Source organism: Myiozetetes cayanensis, unplaced genomic scaffold (assembly GCF_022539395.1).
Source record: "Myiozetetes cayanensis isolate MyiCay16 unplaced genomic scaffold, myiCay2020 scf2-11, whole genome shotgun sequence".
Classification (NCBI taxonomy): domain Eukaryota; kingdom Metazoa; phylum Chordata; class Aves; order Passeriformes; family Tyrannidae; genus Myiozetetes; species Myiozetetes cayanensis.
The window spans coordinates 80,826,003-80,846,658 of record NW_026087411.1 but is presented as its reverse complement, the minus strand read 5'-3'; the positions used below and the strand labels follow the sequence as shown (position 1 = coordinate 80,846,658).

At 34.8% G+C, this 20,656-nt stretch overlaps 1 protein-coding gene across 1 annotated transcript in view; it reads left to right on the top strand.

Annotated features, from left to right (window-relative positions):
• Nucleotides 1-20,656, top strand: part of DOP1A (DOP1 leucine zipper like protein A) — a 63,556-nt gene that overhangs the window by 4,226 nt on the left and 38,674 nt on the right. Inside the window, 8 exon segments of the mRNA XM_050314429.1 lie at nucleotides 7,660-7,851; nucleotides 8,985-9,166; nucleotides 11,362-11,532; nucleotides 13,133-13,322; nucleotides 13,882-13,980; nucleotides 15,097-15,196; nucleotides 17,713-17,795; nucleotides 19,836-19,944. Coding sequence (XP_050170386.1) covers nucleotides 7,714-7,851; nucleotides 8,985-9,166; nucleotides 11,362-11,532; nucleotides 13,133-13,322; nucleotides 13,882-13,980; nucleotides 15,097-15,196; nucleotides 17,713-17,795; nucleotides 19,836-19,944 — 1,072 coding nt within the window. The 5' untranslated portion in view covers nucleotides 7,660-7,713.

The window sequence follows — 20,656 nt, the reverse complement described above, 5'->3', positions numbered from 1 at the left end:
CAGCTGGACTCGCACCACAATGTGCTCGTTTTCTCTCTCATAAGGGTTTTTCCAACCCACTGAACTTGTGTGGTCACCATGGATTTAGCTGTGTCAGGTAAATACCTTCCATATCCTGTTTAGAGTAATCCAAACAACCTTATTTCTAATTTGCAGTCTCGGGATCTTTTTGTGAAGGTGGGGAAACTGCTTACACTGTGCGGTGCTGCAGGTTTGATTGTGGAGAGCTGAAAGAGGCCTTACCAAGCCAGGCTGCAAGCCATGCTTTTTTCAGCAAGCAACAGTTTCCTTTGGTCCAGGGAACAGGAGTTAACATAGAAGGTTAACACTTAACTCCTGAGTAAGGATTTTATGTTTCTGTTTGACTCAGCATTGTCCAAATGACTGGTGACTCCAGGAGGTTACATTTCATTCTAGTCAAAGGGTCTCTGCCTGTGTCAGGGGTGTTGGAACTAGATGCTTTTTAAGGTCCCTTCCAACCCAAACCATTCTATGATTAAAACCACCACCACCAACAAAAAAATTAAATATTACTTTCTGCATTTGGTATTATTATGATGTCAGCTGGGAGGATGAAATGAAGATTATTTTTAAAATACCTTTACCCAAATTGTTTGTTTCTTTGATGAATGTATTGCTGCCAAAATTTAGGATTTCAGTTGTGCATAACAATGGTAAATCTGGGATCTGAGATGAAAAAATGTTTCTGGAGGAAACACTCTGCAAGCATGTCAAATGAGTCCAGGTTAAATTCTAGGTGTTGTTTGTTTTTTTTTTCTTCAAATGTGTAATTGAATATGAGGGATCAGTTCTAGATTTAGATTGAAATATTAGCTGTTCAAATACAGTGGTCAACAAAGGGAAGAAGGGGACAAAAAAGTACTTGAAAGGAGCTTTGAAGGATAACTACAGATTCAAGGAAGCATTTCACCATTTTTCTTTATGTTGTGTTATTCTGACTTAAATTACCATCTGTTTTTTAGTAAGACATGATAGATGTTTATGTGTAATTTAGAATAAAAAGTATGGCTGTGTGGAGCTTTCTTGATTTTTAGATGTGAATGTTGATTAAACTATAATATATTGCATAGATAACTCAGCAGTTATTTGTTGCAAGAAAGGAAAAGGCATGGGAAACTGTTATAGGAAAAAGAAAATATTTTCAGTTAATGGTTGACCTGAGTTGTAACAAAGACACAAATCATTATCTGTCATTTAGTGAGTGACATAAGTTCAGATCTGTGAAATTTGAATATTTAGTTAGATCTTAAGATGAGTATGGTATTTTAAAAGTAGAAATTTTAGTGTAAGATTCTGGCATTCATGAGGTGCAAAAGTATTTAACTCTAGAGAAGATGATGTCTGTTATACTCTGCCAGAAACAGTAAGGTGTTCCTGAGCAGTATGCAGGCACAGTGCTCAAGGGCTGAAAGAAAAGGAACCAGTAGTGTTCTGTTGGTGGGTCTGGAATCAAAATCAAAATTTCTGTCCAGTATGTCAAACTGTTTTGTAGTGCACCTGTTATATGTAGAGAAGGTGTAATAAAGTAGAATTGAATAGAGGGATTAAAATGTCACCTTAAATTCAGTTTTTAAGAGGCAATTTGAAGAGACATGCATTTGCCAATGAGAGTGAGAAGTGTTTGGTCATTTTCTTCTCCCCTCTAACAAACAGACATAGATTTGATACTTTTTTATTCCAGAAAAATTATACTCTAAAGAAAATTCGTTTCATGTTTGTTTATAATTATAAATTTGTTTTTTTAAACAGTGAATAGAGAATTTGAATCCTGAGAAGGCTTATTGTATGTTCCTTATGAATTTTTAAGCTTGTTACTTGTTCCTCTTTATGAATTTATGTCTAATATAAGTCATAATTTGGACTGCCATGTGACAGTAATTTTACATACCTTATGTATTCCTGTCAGACTATGCTCAGTGCCAGACTTACAGTTTTATACCAGTAGGGATCAGTTCTAGATTTAGATTGAAATATTAGCTGTTCAAATACAGTGGTCAACAAAGGGAAGAAGGGGACAAAAAAGTACTTGAAAGGAGCTTTGAAGGATAACTACAGATTCAAGGAAGCATTTCACCATTTTTCTTTATGTTGTGTTATTCTGACTTAAATTACCATCTGTTTTTTAGTAAGACATGATAGATGTTTATGTGTAATTTAGAATAAAAAGTATGACTGTGTGGAGCTTTCTTGATTTTTAGATGTGAATGTTGATTAAACTATAATATATTGCATAGATAACTCAGCAATTATTTGTTGCAAGAAAGGAAAAGACATGGGAAACTGTTATAGGAAAAAGAAAATATTTTCAGTTAATGGTTGACCTGAGTTGTAACAAAGACACAAATCATTATCTGTCATTTAGTGAGTGACATAAGTTCAGATCTGTGAAATTTGAATATTTAGTTAGATCTTAAGATGAGTATGGTATTTTAAAAGTAGAAATTTTAGTGTAAGATTCTGGCATTCATGAGGTGCAAAAGTATTTAACTCTAGAGAAGATGATGTCTGTTATACTCTGCCAGAAACAGTAAGGTGTTCCTGAGCAGTATGCAGGCACAGTGCTCAAGGGCTGAAAGAAAAGGAACCAGTAGTGTTCTGTTGGTGGGTCTGGAATCAAAATCAAAATTTCCGTCCAGTATGTCAAACTGTTTTGTAGTGCACCTGTTATATGTAAAGAAGGTGTAATAAAGTAGAATTGAGTAGAGGGATTAAAATGTCACCTTAAATTCAGTTTTTAAGAGGCAATTTGAAGAGACATGCATTTACCAATGAGAGTGAGAAGTGTTTGGTCATTTTCTTCTCCCCTCTAACAAACAGACATAGATTTGATACTTTTTTATTCCAGAAAAATTATACTCTAAAGAAAATTCGTTTCATGTTTGTTTATAATTATAAATTTGTTTTTTTAAACAGTGAATAGAGAATTTGAATCCTGAGAAGGCTTATTGTATGTTCCTTATGAATTTTTAAGCTTGTTACTTGTTCCTCTTTATGAATTTATGTCTAATATAAGTCATAATTTGGACTACCATGTGACAGTAATTTTACATACCTTATGTATTCCTGTCAGACTATGCTCAGTGCCAGACTTACAGTTTTATACCAGTCTTTTTTTTTTCTGTGATAAATGTACAAAAGAAGGGAAAATGTACTCAGTTTCTTTTTTCTGACAATTTGGTTTTTTGTGTAATAATAAATAATAAATGTGTTTTGTAGATTCATAAGTGAGGAGCGAGCACATCCAGTTGGGTAACTAATCCAATCTCTATGGTACAAGCCATAGGTTTTTTCTCATTTAATTCTTGTTATGAGAATCACTCTCAGGAAAACACCTTGTGTTTGTTTAGAAGTTGCCACTATGGGTAATGCACAGATTGTTATGCTGGTTTGGTTTGATTTGATTTAATTTTGTTGTGGAAAGAAATTTGAACACCTAGAACAATGCTAATGTTTCTGTGGAAAAATACTTATTCACTCTTTCCGTTTGTGAATATAACTAGGTAGAAAAGTATACTGGGAACTTATTAATCACAATATTCAATCTTATTAAGTGAGGTAGACTGTTGCAGGATACTAATGAGATCCTGGCTCATTATAGTTAATAATACTGTCTGGTGGGGTTCTTTTGTGTTGTTTGTTTGTGTAATGGAGGGTTTCTTCTTTCATTACTCTACTGAATAGCAGTTGTCCAAAATAACAAGCTCAAATGGTTCTTATTCTTCAGAAGGCATTGGAGATGTCTCTTTGAAAAATTCTAAAATGAAGAATCTGTGGAAAGTCAATCTAGAAATAGTCATCTGTAATTGGAAAATCTTTATCTGTGGTTATAGAAGAATTTATATATTTCCAACATTTGAATTCTATCTGAAGAGTCTAATCTAGGATTTTCAGTACTTATTTTGCTATTCATGTTGTTAAATGCTTCTGAGGAGAAGCAAAGCGTAATAAATTACTGAATGACAAGACTTCATGTATTCAAATATGGGTTTATTTTAAGGTATTAAGTCTATTTAAATAAAAATGTGTTTCTACACAGTATGCCAGCTTAGTATGTGGGCACTACACACAGCTTAAAAAGCAATAACTCAGTACTGTGAAATTAGAAATTTTTCTCATCTGCTTTTTAGTTATCTATTAGTTCTTTTACTGTACATACCACAGCCATGCTTGAAATGGTAAACAATTTTAGAAATACCTTGAAATATTGCATTGCAAAGCTGAAGCTTTGACTAATTTAAAGGGAGCAAGCTTCTAAGCTCAGGCTCTTACGGTACTTGCAACAGATCTTAAGAATTCTTGAAGTGATGTGATGTACGGAGGTTTGGCCTCCACAGGTATCAACCCCGGGACCTCTACCAGCAAGCAACCATTTCAGTCTTGCAGAGTGGTGTGAAGGAGACAAATGGAGCAATTATGTGAGGCTTGAAAAATGTAAGAGTGGAACAGTAGCAAATCAAACCTAAAGAAGAGCTTTGGGGTACAACAGATAATGGAGAGCTTATGAATCAATGGGAAGTCTTACAACCTTGTGATTAAATCTAAAAAGATTCTAGATGAAAGCTGCTTTTATTGACTTGATTTCATGAAGCTGTTATTCTTCACCTAGTTTCTTTAGCCTCAGTGTAAACCATTTAGAGACTCTTAGGTGAATAGTTTGTGTTGATGTGACATAGAAGGCTCTTAGGCACATAAGTTATGAAGGATGAGCATTTACTGTGGAAAACACAGCTGTAGCAGTATTGTTTTACCATGACTTGGAGGAAATCCAATACCACCTTACTGATGAAGGGGGTTGAAGGCTGCTCTGTAAACACGCTCTACATAACCCCTGGCAAAAGAAGATCCACAGCCCTAGGCAATTGTTTTCCTTGTCTAAGTGATATACTGAGATTCCACAGGCATCCAGGTATACCCAGAATTGTGTGGTGTTTGTATTTTAATCCCCTCGAGAAGGTGAAATAGAAGGTAGTGAGTGTCAAGACCTACTTCTGTGTAATCACTTGTGTTTAAAATATAGCAATATGAAATTATTTGAAAGTGTATTAGCACTTCTTAGGTAGTTTCTTCCTCACTAATTATTTTTCAGTTTTTTTGATCTGTCAAATTTTATTTTTATCTCATTTTACAAAGTAGTGAACCATGAAAGAATAAGGGCGTGATACTTTTAAGGAGATAGACATTACCAAGCTTTAACATTGTATTGAAATATTAGCAGTAACATTAAATGTTGTTAAGTCTGCAGTTTTATTACAAATTAAGAGAACAGGAAAATATTAATAAGAATACATAATAGAAACAAGGATAAAAAAAACCTACGTTTTGGAATATCTTCAGACTAAACAAAAAGTAAACCCTGTAGGACAAGTGTATTTTCATATATAAGAACTAATAAAAATGGACATTCCTGTAGTTTCAGTGGTTGTAGAATAAAAATAGTCCCAGGTTTATAAAAATAATATATAGTATTTACTTGGTATCTTCTCTGTGTGCCTGGCTTATTATGGCAACTCATATGGTTTGGAAGATATATTGTTTAAAACTGGAATTTCACTGTGGGAGAAAATATGCAAGAAATTCTTTGTCTCCCCATCGTCTCAAATTGCATTTCTTTTTTAAGAAAGAAAACTGAGACCATAACTATAGAGTAGTAACAAAGCAGAGTATGTTTTTTCTTCTCTATATAAAACTTCTTAATGATTAAATTTGCACAGCCAGTGTGCAATAGATTTGTCTAAAAGTATATTTATTCAGTCAAAGTTGTTAATGCATTTTAAAACAAAGAGATGGTTCTCATCACTAAGTCTGAAAAAACCCCTACTTCTTTAACTCTGTGTTCAACCTGGGTTTGTTTAACCTTTGATAATCCTCAATCAGGCCATTCTCAGCTTTCAGGTTCTTCAAGCACTTGAGGAAGATGAAGTCCTTCACTCTAGCCATAAGTGGTTGCACTTATGCTTTAGCTGGATAAAAAAGATGCTGATGCTTTCACACTGAAAGCATTATTTGATGTGTCAAATTCTTTCACCATCCTTTGTGCCTTGAAAAATTTGAATTGTGATGCCTTTGTATGTTGGTTCTTACTTCTTTTTTAGTAGTAATACTTACTTTTACTTTTGGAGATCAAACATTGGTGGTTGTGCAACTGTCTCTGAGAAATATGTTGGCATTTAAAGCTTTTTCAAAGCAAACCTGATCTTTTCCTGGACTTAATCCAAAGATCGTTATTATAAAATGAAACCACTATAATTTTTCTTTTTTTAAATAAAAAGTGTGATCTAAGTGCTTTACACCAGCAGGGTATAGTGAAATCTATCAATTCAACACCCAGGATATGGTTTTTAAGTAAGTTTGCATTTCTGTTGTACCTTGGAGACAGTCTGTCATTACTGGTCTGCCATCAGAATCAAGAGTGCAGAAGGTTTGTGATTCTTGGCCTTCTTATTCACTCCTACCATCCAACTCTTTTTCTTTCATTTTGTCTGTCCCCTTTTTTTTTTTTTTTCCTTGGAACTTTCTTATACGTGGAACTTTCTCATACGTGGTAGACTGTCTGATGAATACAACTGCTTTATACCTGTTCCATGGTTTGCTTGGTTATTTTCAGTCTACCATGCTTCAGCCTGTGCTTCTGCACACAATTTTCTTCCCATTTTCCTTTAATCAAGGCAGAAGAGAGCAGCATCTGTTGAGTGTGAAGTCTCTTCTGAAGCCAAGAATCAGAGAGATCCCAAAACATCTCCCACAAGACCTCCATTAAAAGGGATGCTAAATCTGCCTTTTTGCACAGATGTGCTACAATAGGATTTTCCCATTGAGCTGTATTTGCTTGAGGTGAAAGCAGCCTTAAAAACTCATTTCATTTAAACAATTATTGCATCTCTCCTAAATCTCTACTAAAATAAGTAGACCATGACCTATAAAAGTATGGGGTGGTGTTTCTGGATCTAGAATATCTTAATTATTTGGTGTAGACTACCATGTAATGACAATATATTGAGCGAATTGCAAAAGCCTATGATTACAGAACACAAGTAAACATGTACTTTTGTTGTGCGGGGATGACAATAATATTAAAACAAAGTAGAGTTGCATCACTGGATTAGAATAGCAGGTTTTGTAAAAGGAAGTGTTGATGCACAGATGTACTCTTGAATAGCATGTAACTCTTCTGTGTATCCTTCATTCTTGTCTTCTGCCTGGAATTGATTCAGAAAGGTTGGTGTCTTCTGTTTGCAGAAAGGCTGACTTGTTAAAAGATGTACATTTCTGGTGATGGACCCAGAGGAAGTGAAAAAGAAAAGAAAAGATCCCTTTGTTGCATTATTTAGAACAAGCAGTGCTTTTTGGGATAAACAGGGCATTAATTTACTAGGGATTTTTCTTGGGTTTGTGATGTTGTGGGGTTTTTATTATTTGTTTGGGTTTTTTTAATAGGACTTGTTTTTGGACAAGTATTAAATATTTGCTAATATTTTTTTGCAATATGTTAGCTTTTGTTTAGGATTTGTTGTAAACTGATCTCAGATTGATATTTTGTAATGCCTCTGAGAAAAATGTAGTGGTTTTTTATAGAATTATTTTAACAATTTATATCTGTGAACAATGGTTTCAGGGTTTTTTATTTTGTATTTTAAACAGGTAATGTCTGTACATGAATTGCAAGCTAGTCTCTAGTGGGGACACCGTGGGAGGATGAACACGGAAGAGCTGGAGCTACTGACTGATTCCAAGTACAGAAACTATGTAGCAGCTGTTGACAAAGCACTGAAGAACTTTGAATATTCGAGTGAATGGGCAGATTTAATATCAGCACTTGGGAAACTAAACAAGGTATGCCTGGCAGGTGCTCTTGGAAAAGATTCAGGAAGTGACAAGGGGTGTTGTAATGAGGGTGTAACAGTACAGAAGTACAGTACAGAAATGCAAAGTTCCAGCCATATAATACTCCTGCAAATATTTTAGCAGTCTGAGCCAAATGCTGGGTGTGTTCAAGGAGCAAACAATTTAAACAAGTGCCTTTCTAAGACTTAGAGTTGAACCCTTTGTAATTGTAAGTAAAAGAAGTTATTTATATTTTTAGTGGAAATGAATGCAACATCTCTTTTATTGCTAACATTTACTTCTAATATCATTCAATGTTATTGAAATAGTGTAAAAATTAGTAGCCAATATAAATATCAGCAGTATTTTTATGAAGCATGATAAAATGGGGCTCAAATCATTTGTTGACCAGAGAATGTTGTCATTCAGGTTCATTTTAACGGTTAGTAAGCTGAATGTGTAATATCATTGCAATCTTTAATAGCAATTTACAAATAAATATCTATAAAAATCTTGTTTTAACCAGTTGAATGTGTTTCTAGGGAGCTCCACTCAGGAGAATGACACTACACTTGGCAGTGGCCTAATGTTTTTGTATAAACTCTCATTTCTTTCATTTTTTGATTGTAACAGTTCTTGCTGCATTTTTATGCAAAGTCAAGGCCATGATATTGGGAAAATAAAATCTAAATATGTAAATGCAACTCTGTGTTCCAGTCCTGAAACGATTACATAGTTTCAGGAAGTGGTAAAGTGTTGCATGTTGTCTCACTCTATGATATTTTCTTAAAGTTATCCCAGGCTCACCTCCCACAGTTTAATAGTCCTCTGAGCTACTGTGAATGGAAATAGCAATATTTGTCCTCAAAAGGATGAGTAAAATGAAATGGACAAGCTGTAGGTAAGAAGCCCATTACAAGTGAAGTTTTAAATGCCTTGGCAATTCCACCTATAGCAAGAGTGCAGGTGAAAGGCATGGCAAAGAAAAAAACTCCATGGTATATTTTAGAAGTGGGGGTTTTTTGTGTTGTAACCTAGGTATGTGTGGTGACTTACTGATCGTGTTCAGGAACTTGTTTATAAAAGTGCACTTAATCTTTAACTTGTTTTGCACTTTTTTTCTGAATGTGTTGATATATCAGGTGCTACAGAACAATGCAAAGTACCAGGTAGTACCGAAAAAGCTGACCATAGGCAAGCGCTTGGCACAATGTCTGCATCCAGCTCTGCCGGGAGGGGTTCATCGGAAGGCACTTGAAACGTACGAGATCATTTTCAAAATCATTGGGCCCAAGCGCTTGGCCAAAGATCTTTTCCTGTACAGGTACAATATTTTAAACAACTCCATTCCAAATGCATAGCTGAGATACTTTTGGTTTCCTGCTTTTTATATTAGCACACTTACTTTGTTGCGTAGCAAGAATCAATTCCTTTCCCTTATGTTACTGATGTTTGTCTAGTACTTTTATCCTGACTATTTTATACTATATTAGAAGATAAGCAGACCACTTAAATATTTAAGAACTGACTTTAGTGCTAGAAAATCTTGAATTTATTGTTATTTCCTAGATATAAACAAAGTTTTGTGCAGGTATGTACAGTATGTGATGTGTGAACATTTATTTCAGTGTGTTCACATTACATGTTTCTATTGTGATTTAAATGATATTGGAAAAAAATTTGAGTATACTTTGTTGAAAGAGACTTTATCATTGAATCAACAGAGCAGAAAGATTGTTTTGTTAGAATGGGGGGCAAGTACAAACTTTTTCTCACTGTCAGTCTCTGAAACTGATGATAATGAAAAGGAAGAATAAACTTGAAAAGTTAAAAGTAGCGAACATATTCTGATTCCTAAACCTCCATTAGGTTGTTGGTTGGGGGGGGGTGGGCAGGACATTAAGTTATTTATTATACAATTCATAGAGGGTTGTGTGCATACGTATATACACACATTCACATATTCTTCTTATTCTTTATCTATCCCTGGAGATGAAAATTCCATCAGTTTGAAAAATAGTGGGGTAAAACAGAATTCTGTTTAGGTAATGAAGGTGTGTATTAATGCTGGGAAATAAATTGTATGCCTTAGCACCAGGTTTTTTGTCTTGAATTGTCAAGATGTTTATATATAGTACACTGAGGGGGGAGTCTCAGTGGTGTGTTTCTACATATTTTAAAAGATACTTTGAACTCATAGCTCACATTTTTTGCTTGTACAGTGATTCAGTATCTGCAATATCTTGTTAACAATAAGTTCTAGGATAGTGGAAAATGCTACCCTGTGTAATCTAACTAAAAGCCATTGTTACTGCTGCTTGGGAAAAGACAGACATTCACATTACGGCATTATCAAAGATTCCAGTATTTTTCATGAAAGCAGAATGCCAGCTCGTGAATGTGAAATCTTGAAGGATGAGTAATAGCCTTACAAAGAGACTGTGGGGTAGTGTGCTGGTTATTGAACAAAATGTCATTTTCTGTAGAAAAAAGAAGCCAAATGACAGTGGTAAAGGACTAGTTCTTCTAAACAGATAAAGGCACAAATAGTGCCTATTTTTACAAAAGTTTTTTTACAAAAAGTTTTGTAGTTTGGAAAGAGTTTTGTGGGTTTTTTTCTCTAGTATGGATAACACTGTATCTACAAAGATTTTTTTTTTAATAGTAGATTTGTAGGTGTAGATTTTAAGACCCTTTCTTAAACTTACCTTTTTTACTGTTTTTCCGTTTTGTTCCTCATGTGTCAGGGTCTTCTAAGCTGAGTCGTTAGTGATTTTGCAAATTGCAATTGTGTTTCTATGACTTTGATTATTGATACAGTCTGCAATAATTTGTGATATTCAGTAGCAATAGCAAAAATGCTTCCAGTGTCTGGGTAACTTCTTAACCAGTCATGCTTGTGACTTTCATGAACTTACATTCGTAGTAAACTCAAAACATACTTCCAATGTTTTCAATCCCTTAAATTGTGAACCACGGGTTTATTGTTTAGTTGGAGAATCTGTTTTCAGACTGAATTTATAAAATAAATATATGCTGTATGCTACTTAACAGTATAAATATCTTAAATTTTACCTTTAGGTAACTTGCTGAAGTAAAACATCATTATTTTTCTTACAGAAAATAATTTCTGTAAATTTACTCAAATTGTTCTCATCCATTCTTGCTTATTCTTAGAAAGTGCAAAGCAAATGTATTTTAAAATACAATTTTCATCGTGATGTAGTTCAACACGGACAAAGTTAATATTTTGTTGCGCAGAGATGTTTTTGGTTTATTATATTTGCTTTATTGGTGAAAAACACAGTCTCTGGGCCTTCAGTGCTTGTTATCACAATACTGCTAAGGTTCATAATATTAGCCTTGACTTACCAATCTGTCCATCTAAAGGCACTCAGTCATATCAAACAAATATCTGATCCTTGTAATACACTGGAAATGCCTGTAGCACTCTTGAAATAGAAATGAAATTGTCACATGAGAAGCTTCTTTAAAACAGATAACATTTATTTTTTGCAGTTCCGGACTATTTCCACTCCTTGCCAATGCTGCTATGTCTGTCAAGCCAACATTATTGAGTCTGTATGAGATCTATTACCTCCCTCTGGGGAAAACACTGAAACCAGGACTGCAAGGACTGTTAACTGGGATTCTGCCTGGGTTAGAGGAGGGATCAGAGTATTATGAAAGGTAAGGATAAATATGTTACTGAGATGATAGGCTTGATTTGGTGGTTTGTTTGGGTTTTCTTCTGTAACTTTTCATTGAATACTTGTATGTGGCTTTTATTTTTTTAAGATAGGTAGTATTTAATTTCATCCTGTCATATTAATTGCATCAGAATTGCATGGTAGAAGATTCTGAGTATTAATTAGGATAAATTAACTGTTAGTCGTTTGTCCTGTTAAAAGGAATTGACATTAAGTAGACCTAGTGTATTATGTCAGTCTCTTCTTCCAAGTAACAAGCAATGAAACAAAAAGAGGAAATGGCCTCAAGTTGTACCAGGGGAGATTTTGGTTGGATATTAGCAAAAATTACTTCACAAAAAGGGTTGTCAAGCATCAGAGCAGGCTGCCCAGGGAAGTAGTGGAGCCACCACCCCTGGAGCTATTTACAAGTACTGTAGATGTGGTGCTTAGGTATAGGGTTTAGTGGTAGAGTTAGCAGTGCTAAGTTAATGGTTGGACTCAATTTTGAAGTTATTTTGCAAATTAAACAATTCTGTGATTGTTTTTATGGATTGACGTATGTTAGGAACATCCTGCTTGTTTCTTTTCCAAGAGTTTCCTCTAAGCTAGTACTGCCATATTATTTCTGATCTAAAATACATATCTTAACTTAATGTAAGATAGCAAACAAAGCTTACATCATTAAAATGTACTTGTGATATCTAAATTGTCATTGAACCACCCATGTAGAAGAAAACAATAATTCACCCACCTTCATAGCTTATTTCTAGCAGAGTGGCCCAGGAGGCAATAACTTCTTATCCAGCAAGCCTATGCCCCTGCTGAGTTCTTGACTGCAGAGTCTGGGGTGCTGAGGTAACATCTTAACGTATTAAAGAATAAAGTTACACTCCAGCACTTGGAGGTCTTGAAATTGTTCACATTCTTACATATTCTTGGTATTTCCAACTTCAGAAATGAGAATTTTCCCAACTTATATGTGAAGAGCAATTTAACACTGTCTTCTTCTATTTCTGTGTAGGCAGACACACAGAGTGCAGTTGGCATCACTACAACAGGGACAAGGGCTACCCAGATTGCCTCCTGGGTCCTGCCATAGGGTGTGGAATGCCACATGAATGGGAAGAAATGAAGACAGGGGAAGGGATTGCTTGTGCTCAAAGAACTGTGGTATTTTTATGCCCTGTTTTTACCAGAAAGGCTCAGTGCAAGGAATGAGAAGGCAAAAGCCATTTGCTTGATTCTTCAGTGGCTGTGCTTTCCTGCTGTCTCTCTGAAACCTCTATCTGTAGCAACACTTGGCTTTAAGTAGCAGATGAGGGAGTTATTTGGCTCTTTGAACATAAGGAGTACATAAGGAATACATAAGGAGAAGCTGTGGGCAGGCAAAAGCCTTTTACAAGCCAGATTGGCCCACAGGCTTGCTAGTTGGATCACTCTGTTCAGGCTGCATGGCAAGGTTCAGTGCATAATGGGGCCTCTCTTGGCCTCTCCAAACAAAATTTTGACCTTCCTGTAAAATAATTTTTAATATTTGTTGAAACGGGAACAAGAGCTGTGATACATGCCTTGATTCAGCTGACTTGATTTTATTGCAGAACAAACACGCTGTTGGAGAAAGTTGCCTCAGCTGTGGATCAGTCAGCGTTCTACAGTGCTCTCTGGGGCAGCCTGCTCACGAGCCCTGCAGTTCGCTTGCCTGGCATCACCTATGTCCTCTCCCATTTGAACAGGAAGCTTTCCATGGAGGACCAACTTTACATAATTGGCAGTGACATTGAATTAATGGTAATGCTTTAGTGGAACAATGAAGACATCGATTTTATTATATAATGTATTTTTGGGGATTTAGATGTTTTCTCTGTCTTTGAACTTAGCCTTTGAAGAGATAAAAATGCTCATTTATTATAGGTCCACTTAAACTGATGCTTTTGTGCTTGATAAAAGTGTTGCAGAGCTGAATGAATGTTTCAGAACTGCTTAGGTTTTGGGTAAAACTTCCTATTCATTACAAGCTTCAGTTAAAAGTGGTTGAGTTTTGTTATATGTTTTTGAAAAATACATAGAGTATTATTTTGTCTTTTAAACTTAAGGTGTTCATTGGTAATATAAAAAAGCAAAAGCTTAATATTTGTATTGTTCAGGGAATCTGTTGATTCTATGTTTCTTCAGTGGTGAAACTTTCCATTGTCTCGTTATATATTGTTTCAACATTCAAAATTTAAAAATAACTTCATTTTGTACATATCACTATTGATAAATAACTGTTCTTATTTTTGAGTGCTCTCTGATATCTATCTTCTTAAAATAATACATAACTATTTTGGGGTGTCTGCTATTACTTTAGGTAGAAGCAGTAAGCACATCAGTGCAAGATACCAGTGTTTTAGTACAGAGGAGCACGTTGGACCTTATCCTTTTTTGTTTTCCTTTCCACATGAGCCAGGTAGGTTATTAACATGAGAGATGAATTGACAAACTCCTAAATGTACTCCACTTCTTAAGTCAGTAGAAGTATTTTATTGTTTTTTGTTAATGATTTTTTCCAAGCTTGAACAAGAGTCATATGTAGGAGGTTTTCAGATATATTCTCTATTCTTATGTCATAATCTCTTCTCTTCTTCTTTTTAACTTGATGGGTTAAGTTTGAAGTTAACTTCTGTACATGTAAACTCAATATAAATTATCATGTTTAGTCTACGCAGAAGCTTGTAATTTGCTTCACTATGATGAGAAAGCAAATTTATCTGTTCATTTGCAAGTTTCCAATTCTCAGGGTTCAAAGTCAGCAAAGGTTAATCCTCTTAGCATAACTGATTCAGAACCCTAGAGAATTGAAAATGATTATTGGTTTTGGATGAGTAGTTAGCCCTAGTAGTAGTGGGAGATAGACCTTACAACTTCTATGTTTTTTGGTTTTTTTTAACTGTGTTTATTGTTAGTCACTTCCTATTTTTAAATGATCCATGATTTATTTTACTTCCAGAAGAAAACTAATACAAGATTAATTTTCACCTTGTTAGAAATTAGAGAAAACCTGCACTTTTATCTAAAAAGAACTGTGTTCTTGCTTGTTGAAGTGCTTCGTTCACATTTATCAGTGATTATAGAAATATTTGGAGCGTCTCTGTTTAGGTACTAGAGGGATGAAATTATCAATACAACATTTTTTAATATTAACACTTACACAAGCTTTTAAAGCAGTAAGAAACTGAAAGGGATTTAAAATTCTTCAGTAATTTTTTTTATTACCCTGGATTTTAGTTGAATTTGCTTCCAAGGCTTTTGCCTCCTAAGTAAAATGAAATCTCTTGTAACAAAAATAAGCTGTTAATAGAGTCAGTTATTTTTGCTGATCATAAAGGGTGCATGTTATTACAAAGTATCTATTCCAAATAGTAGTCATATTTTGGTTTCCTAGGAGTAAGGTCATGTTTTCTTGTATCAAATTCAGAAATGTCAAAACATGAAAATAACTGTGCTTTAATGACCATTAAGCTGATAGCATAGAAAAAGTGTTACCTTTCATGGTTAAAATTAATTGTGTTTCTGACTTCTTCAGGCAACACGTCCAGACATGATCAGAATTTTGTCAGCAGCCCTTCACGTAGTACTGCGCAGGGATATGTCACTCAACCGAAGGCTCTATGCGTGGCTTCTGGGTAGGTTTGTATTTCATGTTGTTGCTCACTAAAAGTGGAGGGAGAATTTTATGTTCCTTAGCACTGTTTGCGATATTGTGGAGAAAGATTCTTGGAAAAAATGAAATACTTAATTTGCTTTGTAAGAAAGAAAGGCACTGTCTCTCTCTCCATGGACACAGAAGATGAAGAATGTCATGCTGGAACTCTTCCCTGTGGTATAAATTATTGGTATGTTTTCCTATAGCAGTGCTTATGGGCCACATTGGGGCTAGAGCCTGGTGTACTAGGCCCATGGAATTAGACACTGAAAGACAACTTCTATATCTCTAAAAACATAAAATGAAGAAAACAGAGAATAGACATTATAGAGTTTAAGTGGTAGTTGGAACACAACTGTATAGGAGATATGAAAAGAGAAGAATGCTGAAAAATACTGATACTATGGCTTGAGTGTGCAAACTTTAAACTTCATTAGATCTTTGCATGACTGAATTAACAGATCCCCAATCACTTTTCAACACTTCTCCGAAATAAAAATCAAGCAATTGCATGGTATACACTTCTACCTCTACCAAATGGCATAATATCAATACAATATACATTTAAATATTTATATGAAACCAGCATGTATTCAGAAGAGGGTAGCAGAGAATAATAGCTATTAGAAGGCCCTTAACTATTTAGGGAATATTTAGAAGACTAGGAATTCTAAAATTTTAGAAAACAATTACTCTTATTGAGCCTTGTTATTTGACGGAAATGAAGCCTATAGTCACATGGATGTGGCCAGTTACTCTTTAAACCCACTCTGAGAGAAGACAAAATCATGGGAGTTCCTAAGTGTGCCACAGGAACTGGAGACTGAACAGAGAGACATAAAGTAGTTTCTCTACTTGATGTACTTTTATGTGTTTAGCAGTCTGCTGTTACCATTTTGTTTGACTTCCCAGCTCACCAGCAAGCCTGCTTCTGAGGCTACCAGAATCCCATCAACTCTTATATCTTTCCCAGCTGATAGTTAAGGCATCTGAGGCAGGTAGCCTGTGGGTGACTGGGAAGAAAGGATGCGAGTAGTAAAGGGCCCTGAGAGAGAACTGAAATGATGAAGGGAGGGATGAAGTCAGCAAGTGTTTTGTATGAGGGGGTTGGTTTTTTGCTGTAGAAAGATAAATATGAGAAAATCCTGGCTTATTTAGTTAATCATTTCCCAAGACACCAACTTGTAAATTACATTTTAAAGAAAGACAGTGAAATACAATGTCATGCTCCATACCTGCATTTTCCAAGTTAGTGAAAAAATAATTTCTATATTAAACACTGTAGTAATAATTCATCTAAATTTGATGGATTAGATATGTCTTTTGCTATAATTGAAAAATATAGTTTATGTGTTTAAAATATTATGCTACTTATTTAGTTGTGGAACATTCCTTTACAGCTATTTCATGAACATAGAAAGATAATACAAAACAGCTTTACAGTGATTGTTCCTGGTCCTGTGTTGTGAGCAGCTACTGCCTCTGTTTGCTACATGTTTGGACAGACTTTCTGGCAATATAGGTTTTTTGTTTGTTTTTTGCTGCTTTTCTATTATCATGATATTCTACTCCTAATATAAAACATTGAGGGAGGGGGTGTCAGTTATGTTGGAAGACTGTCTGAAGTCTTATGTTCTGTTTACATTATTTAACTTCAGTCTTAGCTATTTCTTTTTTGTGTTTTATAGCTGGGAGTGATGTATTAACATCCTCTAGGAATAAAAATCATATTACATCATATTACATTTCTTTAAATCAGGTTATCCTAACCATTGTCAACTATGTTTGTTTTAAATTGCTGCTAAAGAGCATGCATCTTCTTAAGCTTTCCTTGTATTTTTGTCACTTAAGGACAAAATAGGCAAATGTTTCTGTGGAACAGGGTGAAATCCTGACCAACCTGATTGTTCTTTTTTTCTTTTTTTTTTTTTAATTCTTTAAGCTTATTTTTTTCCATGGGAAAAATATAAACTAACTATACAAAGGTCCATCTCCTTCATGTAATTTTGAATTACAAAATTGATGTTTTTGTAATGTGACTGATATTCTCTCCAAGTGCCTTAATTGTGTCAGTGTGTTTTGGTGATCATCTCTTTATATTTAAAACACTAAATATTGTGTTCTCATTAATATTGAAATATTTTTTGTGCAAGTTTTTTCTTCTAAGATACTATCTGATTGTGGTTTCTGTGGTGTTTGTGAACATTTTTCTGTAGTAAAAGAAGTAACTTGGTTAACAATGTTTCATAAAACTGAAGTTTTTAATTTGTGTACAAACTGCTTGCATAAAACTATCAATTAGTTTCTTGTATTAAACTCTATAAAATCATCTTTCTCTTGCTAACATGACTTGGACTTCATCTTGGTAAGTTATCAGTGCTAGTGTGTTGATCTCTAATTTAAAGAAATTGACAATATATTCTGTTAAGCGACAAATACTTATTTGCCTTGTCTTTTCTTTGCTTGAAGGTTTTGATAACAATGGTGCCCCTGTAGGACCCAGAAGCACAAGGCACAGCAACCCTGAAGAGCATGCCACTTACTATTTCAACACATTCTCTAAGGAGATGTTAGTCCAGGTAGCTATAGGATGTTCTATTGTGGCATATACCTTTATAAATAGATCCTAATCAAAGTTGCTGTCTCTTTATATTTTGACTTGCCATTGCAGTGGTGACCATGTAAACTGGTTTTTTGTGGTATTGTGTCCTACTCCTCTAAAACCTTCCCAGTGGAAAAACAAAGGCATAGAATAGTGTGTTTCTTTCAAATAACAGTGTGACCAGATAAAATATTAAATTTCTCTCTCTCCTTTTCCACAATGAATGAAGTATATGGGGGAGATATTTGTTTATAAGCCCAGCACACTGGAACCTGTTCTTTTATGAAATGGAATTGGAGAATTATCTTCTTATTCTGTTGATAGGGAAACTCCTCTTGGTCATAGGAATCAGAAAAAGATTATCAGATGGTGCTGAGAAAGTCTAGATAAGAAGACTCTTTCTGCCCTCCGGATAAAAGGAGCATTTTCCTAGTCTCTGTGGGCAGTCAGGAATAGTTGAGAAAATTGACAATTAAAGTGTTTTACCCTTAAGATCTTGCTAAATGAACTGAGGTCACTGGCCCTAAGAACTCTGCTTCTTTTGTCACAATAATTAAAGCATACAGTTGTCTTTCAAGATGCTATTGAGTCTGATCTTGAAATCAGTAAGACATTTTGTCATTAAGGCAAATGGATAAGGTCAGGATTTTTTTGATAGTCAGAATTGCAGTGCTCTGTATAGGAATGAGAGTGGGGATTCTGATAGTAGTAGCTGACCCAGGAATATTTAGCTCATCCCAACTCTTAAAGCTGATACCCAGCACAGAGCACTTCAGTTTTCTCTGAAGATGATGAGATCTGCTGTTGTACTGATGAGGAAGAGACCCCAGGAACTCCAGAATTCCAGTGCAGCAAGGACCTCTGTGGCACTCTCACCCATCTGCCTCCCATGGCAGATGATTCAGAAATTATCCAGGTGTGGAGGAGAGGCCTGAAGGTACCTCAGGCCTCTGTTTTGCCTGTACCTTCTATAAAAAAAAAGTGGTGAGATTTTAGCAACATTTAGGCATTTGTTACTAGGTTATAGTCTTTTTAAATCTGTCCATCTTTCTGACGTAATCAGTGTCATTAAAGCTTTCCTGTCTGAAAAGATGGTGGACATGAGAATCTGTGGCTTGCTATACATAATACAAATTGCATATGCCTTCTGAAACCATTTGCTGTCTTTTGAAAGACTTCAAAAGCATTGCTCCTTTCTACCTTCTTCCCTAGCAGTCTCTTTGTGTTTTGCTTTGTCCAGTCCACCTTCATGTTATTCACTGATAAAATATATTTCTGATCTTCTAGAGGCATATTCAAGCACAGAAGATTTTTCTTTCTGGATACTGGCTGATAATATTTGGTTTATAGCAGATAGCAGAGTTGAACCAATTTTCATGCCTCTGTTCTTTCCTGTCTCTCTCCTTCCTCTTCTGTGTTCTTCTTTTTTATAAACTGTGAAAGAAACTAACTAGTCTTAGCTCAGACAGCAAAGCCAACCACAAAGAGAAAACTAAGCAAAATCTGTTGCTGTTTCATTGGACTTTTTTTAATTCTGTGGCTCATTGCCTAAATTGCTTTGATAGAGAAACTCAGTTTTCCCATTTGTTTTGAAGTTGTTGTTGCTATTCAGTCAAGAAAGTTTTCTGTCATCTTGGTGAGTATTTTCTAGAAGGGCAGATTATTATTTATTAAGCCCCTAATGTCTACATGCCTTACCTTCTCAAAAAATTTCTTCATTACCTCTCACGTCTTCTACCTTATTCTTATGAATTATTAAGTTGGTATCTGTTTATAATGTTTTATTTTTGATTTTAAATGTATACAAGTTATCAAGTTCTGTTCAACAGAAATATTCTCATAGGCAAAGTTGAGAGAAAACTTCAACATGGAGAGAGTGAGCTGCAGTGAGATGAAATAGTGGTGTCCACTAATAATTTTCAATTTCTATGCAGCTTTTATTGCTTTTTTTTTTTTCCCCAAGAAAATGTTTTCTGGTTTTGTTTTTGTTTTCCTGATATGCTTTTGTTCTTTGTAGGCAATGGTTGGAATATTACAAATTAATGGACAGGGAGAAGAAAGCACATTAATGCAAGACTTAAAGCCTTTTCGAATTCTTATCAGTTTGCTGGATAAGCCTGAACTAGGTAATTTTCATATTACTTTTTAACTTGTTTTATGTGGTTTTGCTGTGAGAATATTTCTCTCTTGTTGAATTGAAAAGCTGTGTTCTTAGTACTAGCAGGTTAGGATTTCTTAGGTCTTCCAAGCTGTATGTGTGTTTTGTGTTTAATTTAATGTAGTCATTAGATTTACCTTTCACCAAATGCCATTTCTTCTACTTTCTACAAAGGAAACAAAAGTTAAAGTCATAGAGAGAACTGACTGCATGTTGGAAAAAAAATGCAGATTGGATCTTTTCCATTTCTTTCATCTATGACTTTCACTATTTTAAAATCTCAGCTGTTGCTTTTGGGAATAATTTGTTCTTTCTTCTAACATACACACAGAGATGATAGATACTAAAAAAAAAAAAAAAAAAAAAGTGGTTTTTTTTTTCCAAAAGAATTTATCCAGAGGAAGCAAGTAAGTTTTTTTATTATGTGGGTAGTTATTTTGGATTTGATTTTGGTGTTTCTTTTTAATTTTCCTTTCCCCTATTTAAAGTATTTAAATGCCCTCTTTTCCAAATGGGTGCAAAGGACTGTGGGACAAAAGTATCTACAACACGTAAGTGTTGGATATCTTGCCTTTTTCCTTGCAATATAATTTTGGAAGTGACTGAAAAAATCAAGGTTGGACCAAAAGGAATTGTATGGTTTCAGTGACCAAAGCTAGCTAATGATTTGGATAGCTTTC